A 10,392-nucleotide genomic window follows, 5' to 3' on the forward strand; every position below is an offset into this window, starting at 1 on the left:
AGGCACATGTCTCAGTCCTGGTGCCAATCATTGAGTTCACGTTCTCACATCTGGGGCACGTGTGGTAGGTGGGAGCCTGAGATCCATGCATTTAGTTAAAATGCAGGGAGGAGACAGAATCCACCCAGGAGTAGAGTTGGTGGGGAGGGTGACTGCCTCTGTGGGGGAGGAAAGGAGAAAGGAAACTTCTCTGAGGAAGTGACATATCGGCTGAATCTTAAGAAGTGCCGAGCACGAACAGGGAGAGTGAAGAACATTCCAGAACAAGGGGATGGTACCCTGCAAGGGTGGAGAGACCATTTGTCTTTGGACCAATCTCGATGACAGAAGCCTGGCAGAGTGGGAGGCTTTCAACCAGTCATGGAACCCTCCTTCCTAATAAGAGGAAAGAGAAACCAACTTCTTAAGGCTCTACACATTTGACATGGCTAAGAAAAGCTACAGCTGGGGGAGGGGGAGGGTCACCTCGTGGGCCACAGACCCCATTTCTAGCAAAATATCCCTGCACCTTCCAAACCAAACGTTCATGGTTTTTGGGTTTGTTTTTTTTTTTTAATTTGTTTCTTTGTTTGTTTGTTGTCACACACAGAAGTTTTGGAATAGTAACATTCAACCTTCAAAAATCAGTATCTAAGAAGTTAGTCTGTGTCCCCTCTTTTTGAACACTGAGTTCCTACAATGTGCCAGATCCTTCCAACAGGCTGACAAGGAGCCAAGATGTCTGCTTTAAATCCCACCAGCAAATAGCAGCCACCTCTGACACCCCGGGGTAAACAGATCTTTGGATCATTTATTCAATGCACTTCACAGACCTCTTAAGTCTGGAATGCATTCTAATTGACCCCTGACTCCAGTTCTGTGAGGCCTGATGGCCCTTACTTTTTCTCTCTTCAATCTACTTTGATCTTCCTCGGTATAAAATTAAGATGAGTCGCCGAAGAAAGAGATGTAATTTCTGAACATTAAGTATTCATAATATTTTCATTACATTGATTAAGTCCAAATATTAGTATCTTAATTTAATGAAGTTAGGGTCATGTCTCTGGTTCTTCCTCAGAAATCCCAGAAGATGGCATAATTAACAAAGCAAACTTGTTCATGTACATCATCATTATTAGGCCAACTATTTTTGAGAGTAATACTTGGGGCTATGTAAAATGCACATTAATCAACTAAACTACATCGTAGGGCAATTTCTGATTTGCAGAAATTATAATCTTTTTAAAAACTCAAAAAAAAAAAAAAAAGCCAGTCAAAATCTCCAGCGGTCCTTGGTTCCGTTGGGTCATCAGAAGCAAGTAAGCTTGTTATTCCATAACTTAAAACATAGAAGACACTGTATTTCTAGGTGCCCTGTTCCTATCAGGGTGAAACTGGCAAGATGACACAGGTCTGAATTATCTATCCTCTTGAGAGAAAAGAACCGGGAAAAAATAGCCTAACTTCATGAGGAAGGATAAATAGAAAATTCAGGAGAGAATATGAGCCACAGAACACCCCAAGAACAAATCCATTGATCAGGGAAGGAGGGCAGACAAAAATGCAGCACAGATGGGACCATTCACAGGTTGCAAACTACTTCCCCCTGACGTGCCCCCATCTCTTCTGGAGAAAAAAAAACCCTGATACTAGCATTTCCTTGGTTATCTACATAAAGGTGAGGTCTGTCACACCATTTATCCTCTTCTCAAGAGACCACATTTCCTTGAAAAGAACCGATTCCCCATTCACCGATTCCCTTTCCTGTAAGTTGACAAAAATTGGTATTTTCTAACAGATACATGAAGAGATTGTTCAAGCTACTTGTAAGGCTTACCTCCCCAAACTTTCCTCCCCCTGCAAGCCCACCCCTTACGCCCAGTGGATCTTGGAAGCTCCGTGAACATAATGCGTTTGAGGAACACGAATTCGGTCTGGGTCTAGAAGATATCAGCCCAGTCACTGGGGGCACAAGCATGAGTTCCCAGGACCGTCGTGACTCAGATCCGCTCTTCCCTGACTCTCTCAAGAGCTTGGCATCTCAACATCGCATTTCTATAAAGACTGGAACTAAAGAGATCAGTCAATCTCAGATAACGGTGGAGTCAAGCTAGTATGGAATCGACAGCAACAGGCCTCCCCTACCAAGGGCATTGGGGTACATGGATGACACAGAAAACCATCAGCTCTGGTCCATAGGCTGGCTCCAGGGGGAGAGAAAGATGAGAAGCAGGGAGTCTGCCTTCCAGGTCCATGATCTCCAGTTTTCTTCCTTTCTCTGTTTCATCCCCCCCAGGCACCATGACATTCCTTTCCGACCCCCACCCCCCACCCCATCGCCACCAAAACCTGCTGTCAGGTTTCTTTTTTTCACTCATTCAGATTATAATGTGAATTCCAAAGAAACTCCCACGGAATCATATTACGAATGCTCCTTTGTAGCAAGTGAGGCAGAAATCATTGGTCACTTTTTAAATCTTTAAATCCAAGGAATATTGGACCAGTGCAACACCCCCTAAAAGTCCCTATCCCAGGCAAAACCACGCAACCCAGGTGAGCAACTCAGAAGTAATTCAGAAGGAAAGTGGAGGTGTCTCCAGATGGATCTTTTCCACAACTGGAAATCATGCCCAGCTATGTCAGAGGATTAAGAGGGTGCCATCTTGTTGCGGACTGGAATAAAGAAAAGAGGTGGGGGAGGAGAGAGTTTAGAGGGGGGCGGGAGATGGAGGTAGAGAGAGGAAGCAGGAAGGGCAGGAAGCCCTGACTTCACAACAGCTTGTGAAATTTATTAGGCAACTTCTTTATTTTTTTAAATTTCTTTTTATTGGGGGTGGCGGGTGGGGCAATCACTTCAAGACCACACGCGAACCCCCTTTCTGTGGCCCTTTTGTCCTCCTGAGCACCTTCTCCTCTGGACTAGGCACAAGTTCTTACCTTCTGAGGCTTTCCAGAGGACCTGCCGCTCCTTAAGGAACTTACTGTATGGACAGGGGGGCCACGTCTCATTTTGCGCTTTAAGCCACATGACGCAGCCACCTGGGTCACGCTGACTGCAGCAACTTGGGACCCAGACGAAGGTCAGTCATCTACAGAGAAGGCCGGGGCACCCTATGAAGTGATGCGAAATGAGAACAGAGATGCTCACCGTGCCGTTCCCACGTGACGCAAAGCAAGACTCTGGGTGTATCTGAAGGGGACACAGTGAGAAATTGGTATAAACAGAACCGCACAGGCTCTGGCAGCAGAGTGGAAAGACGCAGAAAGTATAAGCCATGGGGCAGGGGGCACCGGAGACGAGTGGAAGCTCTGAGGCAGGGGTAGGAATTTCAGATAAGGAAGAAGAAGCAGGCAAAGCAAAGGAAGGGAACAGGGATGAAGACGCTGGGACACAAGCGTGGCTGACTTCTCAGCGTTGCTGCGATGGCGTTGCTATCATCCGACCATTTTACCCAGAGTGGGGAGGGCGCCTGGTACAGGTACACCCGTTACCGTAGCTCCCAGCCACGTGTCCAAATGATATTTGGGGTATACGGGGTTAAACAGAATATATTACTTAAATTAATGGCACCTGTTGATTTTTCTTGCTCTCTAATGTGGCTGCTGGAAAATCTAAAACTACATTTATGGGGGCACCTGGCTGGCTCAGTCAGTTAGGCGTCCGACTTCGGCTCAGGTCATGATCTCACGGTTCGTGGGTTCGAGCCACCCCTCCCGTCGGGCTCTGTGCTGACAGCTCAGAGCCTGGAGCCTGCTTCGGATTCTACGTCTCCCATCTCTCTCTGCCTCTCCCCCCCCCCCACACACACGCTCTCTCTCTCTCTTAAAAATAAACATTAAATGGGGCGCCTGGGTGGCTCAGTCGGTTAAGTGGCCGACTTCGGCTCAGGTCATGATCTCGCGGTCCGTGAGTTCGAGCCCCGCGTCGGGCTCTGTGCGGACAGCTCAGAGCCTGGAGCCTGTTTCGGATTCGGTGTCTCCCTCTCTCTGACCCTCCCCGTTCATGCTCTGTCTCTCTCTGTCTCAAAAATAAATAAACGTTAAAAAAAAAAAATTAAAAAAAAAAAATAAACATTAAAAAATAAAAATAAAATAAAATTACATTTATGGCTCACAGTATATTTCTACTGGGTGGCGTTGCTCTAGTTCCCCATGAGGCCATTTTGTCTGTGAGATTTCTTTCCCCTGACCTATGACTTCTTTGAGAAGCCTAATAAGCCCCCAATCACTACAGTCAACTACAATAATCTTAAAATGTCCTAAACGACCAACCACCAATTCGTATGTCAACTAGAAGTACCCTCAAAATAGAACGGACTCAGACTTCCACACAGCAAGAGCAGTAGTTAAACAAGACAGCCACTTAAGTTTTCGGTTCCCTTCCCTCCTCATGACCAAGCACTCTACTCAGGCCCGCTCCAGGGAAGGGACACTGGCTTCCAGAAAGGATCCGACATACACATAAGACGGAAACGACTTCAAGGGCTCACTCCTCTACATTTTTGAAAAGCATGCAGCAGCACATTTGTTTTCCATTGTTTCACTGATCTGTAACCAATAACCAGAGGTGTAAAAGTCCATCTCCAACAGGTAAATCAGGTTGAGAAGCTGGGGTGTCTGCTTAGAATCCTCCTTTAGAATCGCAGACCCTCGGAGTGGAAAAGACAAGGCCATCTTGTCTAACACTTGATAAATGAGGCGCCTTTACAGCATTTCTCCTTCTCTGTGTCTCCATGTCCCTTGGGCTTGTGCACCACTGAGGAAACTACCCATTCTAATCCCAGACTGATGGGTTTTTATATCTCCCACCACTAACCCTGGATTCTGCTCCCAAATGCACAAATCTTTTCATTATGTGAAGATAGCGATTCTTCTTCAAATCTTTTTCAGATCGAATATGCTTTTTGTTTGTCTTAGTCCTTTGTAGAGAAAAAAATGGGGTTTGGCCTTTTTCCAAAGCTATCTTTGGAAGCCGCTTTGTCAATGCCTCCCTTAAAGCATGGTGATTATACCTGAACAGTGTGCATCATACTTGATCCTAGCCACATGTGAGAGAGAAGTGGGGCTCTTACCTCCTTCATTCTGGACACTGAATTCCACATAGACAACTATATGGTCATGACTCCCCCACCACACTTTCTTGAGCCCTGATTTCTTTTATCTCTACAACGTCACGTCTTCCAGCTTTTGGAAAACCACATTTTAAAAAACATTCTATGCGATATCACCTCACACCTGCTTGAATGGCAGTTTATCAAAGGACAAGAAATACCAAGTCTTGACGAGGATGTGGAGAAAAGGGAACCTTCTTGTACTGTCGGTAAGACTGTAAGTTGGTGCAGCCACCAGGGAAAACAATATGGAGGTTCCTCCAAAAATTAAAAATAAAACTATCCTATGATCCAGCAATCCACTTCTAGATATTTATCTGAAAAAAACAAAAACACTAGATGAAAAAGATATGGCAGTCCATGTTCATTGCAGCATTATTTACGACAGCCAAGACATGGAAACAACCTAAGTATCCGTAAGTGGGCACATGGATAAATAAATAAATGTCGTCGAGGTCCATCCATGTTGTCACGAATGGCCAGATTTCATTCTTTTCTATTTTTTTATGGCTGAGTAACATTTATATATAAAAAATATATATTTAAATATATATTTAAATATATATAAAAAATATATATTTAAATATATATTTAAATATATATAAAATATATATAATATATAGATTATATTTATATATTAATATATTTAAATATGTTATATTTTTATGTAAATATATACATAATATATAAATAATATAGTTATTACTTATATATATTTTTATATTATATAAAAATATAAATAACATATTTTTAAATATATATTTAAATTTATATATATATTAATATTTTTTTATATATAAATGTTACTCAGCCATAAAAAAAATAGAAAAGAAAGAAATCTTGCCATTCGTGACAACATGGATGGACCTTGAAGACATTATGCTAAATGAAATAAGTCAGACAAAGAAAGACAAATACCATATAATCTTATTTATATGTGGAATCTGGGAAAAACAACACCACCCCCACCAACAAAACAGTCACAGATACAGAGACCAGATTTATGGTTTCCAGAGATGGGGTGGGGGGTGGGTAGGCAAAATGGGTAAAGGTGGTCAAAAGTTGCAAACTTCCAGTTTTAAAATAAATAAGTTTGGAGGGCGTCCAGCATGGTGACTGTCGTTAATGACAGCATTTTGTATTGTGGGGGCCGAGGACAGTCCACTCCAAAATGTGCCATTTTGGCATTTTGATTGCTTTGAATAAAAGTTACTTAAGAGTCAGTACAAAAACAACATCCTGACCCTCCCCTCTCCCCTTTGTGCCCAGAAAGCAGGAAGTAAATCTCCCATGTGAAAGCTACTTTCGCTGTATCAGGAGACGAAGATACATCCTTATCAACAGAGGTAGGAAATTCAGAGCTGAGAAGAATATATAAACAAACCTTGGTACTTCTATTCATTCACTATCTCAGCCCAAATCCTGTTTAGAATTTCTTACTGATTGAAGCTCCCCAAAATAAGTTTTCTTTGTCCTGTCAATTCCTCACAGATTTATTGTCTCTTTGTCTAAAATGTATAAAAGCTGGATGCCCTCGTCATTTCTCTGGGTCTCACTTTCATTACTGGGTCTCTTCATGCCGTAATTAAATTTTGGGTTTTTTTCCCCCCTTCCCCTTAATTCCTCACATGTCAAATGAATTTTTAGACCAGCCAGAAGAACTTTGAAGAGAAGAGGTAAATTTTTTCCTCTCCAACAATATATTTGAAAATTGCTATTCAGAAAGCTCTTAAAAGTTCTCATCACACATACAAACAAGTTCTCATCACGGGAAAAATAAAATTTATAGTGGTAACCATTTTGCAATATCTACAAACAGTAAGCCATGCTTTACAGCCGAGACTAATAGGTTATATATCAATTATACCTCAATTAAAAATAAATCTTAGGGGCACCTGGGTGGCTCAGTTGGTTAAGTGTCTGACTTCGGCTCAGGTCGTGATCTCACGGTTCGTGAGTTCAAACCCCACATCAGGCTCTGTGCCGACAGCTCAGAGCCTGGAGCCTGCTTCGGATTCTGTGTCTCCTTCTCTCTCTGCCCCTCCCCCGCTCACACTGTCTCTGTCTCTCAAAAATAAATAAAGATTGAAAAAAATTTTTCTTTTAAATAAAAATTTTAAAAAATCTTAAAAATAAATAAAGAGGTTGTTTTCAAGTGGTTGGGGAGAAAAAACAGGTTTCTAGGTCTATGAAGTTTTGTATAACATCTAAAACAGGCACCTGGTTCGCAGCCCTGGGCGTCTCTGAGAATTACCTGGACACGGAATGAATGAACATTTAAGGCGAAGTCCACCCAGGTGGTCAGGTCCTTTGGGAAATGGTACTTGGCCTTAATGAAGCAACAAGCTCAAGAAACCGTGAATCTGATCGTCATATTGATTCCAGTTGCTTTTCCCTTGGCTGTGAATCTGAATTCCTATTTTGATTTGAACTAGCAGGACTGAATCAGTTCAGTGTCAACAACCTGAGATCATTCAACTCATTTAGAACGTGGACCAAAGGGAAGGTACAGTTAATTTAGTAACCACTGAGAGCTAATTGAAATCAAGTTAAAGGAATACCAGGCTTACGAGACCTGGTTTATACAATGGGCAGGATCGCGTGCTAGCTGGGTACCTTGAGCACATTCATGCAATCACATTCCTTTAAGCCCCTCTAAATGTCTGGTTTGATTCCAGGAAAGAACTTGCAAATAAAAAATTTTGAAGTCGTCCCCTGCTCCCATGTTGAAAGGATGGGAATTTGCAACAGGAGCAAAAGTATTATTAAAATGTCCGAGGGTGCCTGGGTGGCTCAGTTGGTTAGGCGACCGACTTCGGCTCAGGTCACGATCTCACAGTTTGTGAGTTCCAGCCCCGCGTCGGGCTCTGTGCTGACAGCTCAGAGCCTGGAGCCTGCTTCGGATTCTGTGTCTCCCCCTCTCTCTGCCCCCTCCCCTGCTCACACTCCGTGTCTCTCTGTCAAAAATAAATAAACATTAAAAATTTAAAAAAAAAAAGTGTCCGAACTGCCATGCAAATTTACTTTATGAGCTTTATTCCCGATTGTAAATAACATCACCCTTAAAGGAGAATTGGGTTTGATCTTTTATAGGCACAGCCAGCTTTGCCCTCAACCCTTTGGCCTGTCTCGAGACTGCCCCACACATTTGAAGTGAGTCTACGAATCCAAAAAGGCAGCGTGGCATAGCAGCAAAATCAAGTCAGACGGTTGAGCTCTAGCTCTGCCCTGCTCATCACTATGTCTCAGTTTCCTCATCTGTGGCATGGAGATGAGTCGGATCATGAGTTACATCTGGGAGCAGAACTGCTGGAAAGATTTTTTGATTAACATTTAAAACGGTAACGGTCTTCCCCATTCAACATTTTTTTTTTTTAATTTTTTTTTTTTTTTTTTTTTTTATTCAGTACCGATCGTGCAACGTTTACTCACAAGAACAAAAGTTAAGAGACACACTCGTACCTGGAATCCTATTGAGCGTCACCCAGAAATGTTCATCGGGGCTATAGGTGTCCTTGGACCAGGAAAGCAAGTCGAGTGCGTGCTGATCTTGGAGGACAAAGTTGGCGAATTCCCTTGTGAGGGCCACATAGGCAGTGCCGAAGTAAATGGTCATGTTGTGAGGAGGTGGAGTTTTTAATTTTGTCGTTTTAATCACGTAGGAGTTTTTTTGGTGTAATAGCTCTCGGTGGACATATTTAGTCCGTCCGATAACATGACTGGGGGGCAGCACCCCCGGGGTAATGTTTTTCCCTTTAAATCCTTTCAGATACTGAACTATCTCCTTGTTGGTTTTCAGGGGGAAATCTTGCCCACACATGTTGATGGCGTACCTCCATGGCACCTCGGAGGCCGCGAGATCTTTGATGCAGTTCAGGTCGGCCTGGAGCCTGGAAATCCCACCATAGACCACTGGCTCCATTTTAGAAGCCAGAAAAGCATTTGGGAAGCAGTTTAGTAATTGCTTCACCGCATTTTTAAATGTATCCGTCGCCTTTTCATCCACGTGAACACAGTAGACGTTTTGGGGCATGTAAATCGCCCTAAAGAGTCTCTCAAAAGTGCCAAAGTCTTTGTGGATGGTCACTGTGTAAGCCAAAGGGAACCCCGCTTCTTCCTTAGAGAGCGTTTCTGTTATATAGTGACTTTGAGCCATGTAGTCATAACAGGTAGATTCACGGAATGTAGTTTTCAGGGCATTCTCTGTTGGGTAAAATAACTTCCCCTTAAAAATCTGATGACAGACTTCTGCTAACAGCGAGGCGTTGGACAGAGATGCCCTCAGAAAATGCTTATCCTCCCTTAACTCGTTCTTATAAACAAATACAAAGATCAGGGCCATGATAAGAGACACACTAAAAAGACAATGCTTCCAAGAGACCATCATTCAAAGCCAGAAAGTGAGTAAATGCCTCTTGAGATCGGATCAGAGTGTAGATATATTTAACTTACATTGCCTCCGGAATCCGTAAATCATCCTCTGGGGACTCGCAATTCTGATCGACTGCTCTGGGCCCTTCCAGGAGACGGTTTTGTCCTTTTTCTTTCTTCCTTTCCGGCTCATTCGCGGCTGTGTTTCATTTCAACCTCTCTATGACACATTTCTGAAGTAGCTCCTGGGGACATCTGCTCTGCTCTCTCTCCGGTGAACCTGCCACCTGTTACCACACGAAAACCAGCTGCCTCGGGAAGATTCTGATTCTGATGTGTCCCCCCGTCCCCACATTAAAATCACCGAAGGGTGAGGTCACCATTCCGCAAGTGATCCCTCTAAGATTTCTACCGCAGCTTCTTCTCCCGGACAAAGGTTGCCCACTATGTCAGCTCCCCAACTTCCTGTTAATCATTGCGTTCAACTGACTGACTTTGTTTGCTTAAACAGCACTGCCAAGTTAAAAGCTTCAGCTCTAAGCATGTGAACACTGCCTGGAGAGACACTCTGTCAATAAATATTTAGTGCTTAAAAATTAATTGCTTAACCCTGTCTTTTTCCACACACACACCCTCCTCCCTATATTGGCCGGCTGTGCTATTTTAGCAAGGCATATGACTGGCTGCTGAGCCAAATTCTTTCCAGGGCTTAATTTTCTCTGCGGCGAGGTGAGGTCCTTTAAAAGGTACATTAGCAAACTTACGTCACCACCTAACTTACTACACAAAGCGACTGGGGGGACTTGGTGAATAAAGGTTAATTAAAAAAAAAAAAAAGCCACCCCCAAAAGGAACAGCTGTGGTTACCCAGAAATTGTGTAAAGGCTAAAACTGAAGTTAGTGAAATGTCAGGTTGATTTCACACCCGGCC

The 10,392-nt window shown here is 43.2% G+C and overlaps 1 protein-coding gene across 3 annotated transcripts; it reads right to left on the reverse strand.

Annotated features, from left to right (window-relative positions):
- Positions 1-4,027: 4,027 nt before the first annotated feature.
- LOC128772451 (N-acetyllactosaminide beta-1,6-N-acetylglucosaminyl-transferase-like) lies at positions 4,028-10,163 on the reverse strand. 3 transcript variants are annotated; one of them, XM_053904913.1, is made up of 2 exons: positions 8,553-10,158; positions 4,028-5,407 (listed from the first exon to the last, which is right to left on the reverse strand). In XM_053904913.1, the coding sequence occupies exons 1-2, from the start codon at positions 9,475-9,477 to the stop codon at positions 5,370-5,372; spliced, it is 963 nt and encodes a 320-aa protein (XP_053760888.1). In that variant the 5' UTR covers positions 9,478-10,158; the 3' UTR covers positions 4,028-5,369. The 3 variants fall into 3 exon arrangements, with proteins under 3 accessions (XP_053760888.1, XP_019275687.1, XP_019275688.1); XM_019420142.2 differs by lacking the exon at positions 4,028-5,407 and adding an exon at positions 8,106-8,399 and having other exon boundaries at positions 8,553-10,163; XM_019420143.2 differs by lacking the exon at positions 4,028-5,407 and adding an exon at positions 8,106-8,396 and having other exon boundaries at positions 8,553-10,161.
- Positions 10,164-10,392: the final 229 nt, after the last annotated feature.

Source organism: Panthera pardus, unplaced genomic scaffold (assembly GCF_024362965.1).
Source record: "Panthera pardus isolate Hobbes unplaced genomic scaffold, ASM2436296v1 HiC_scaffold_17, whole genome shotgun sequence".
Lineage (NCBI taxonomy): Eukaryota > Metazoa > Chordata > Mammalia > Carnivora > Felidae > Panthera > Panthera pardus.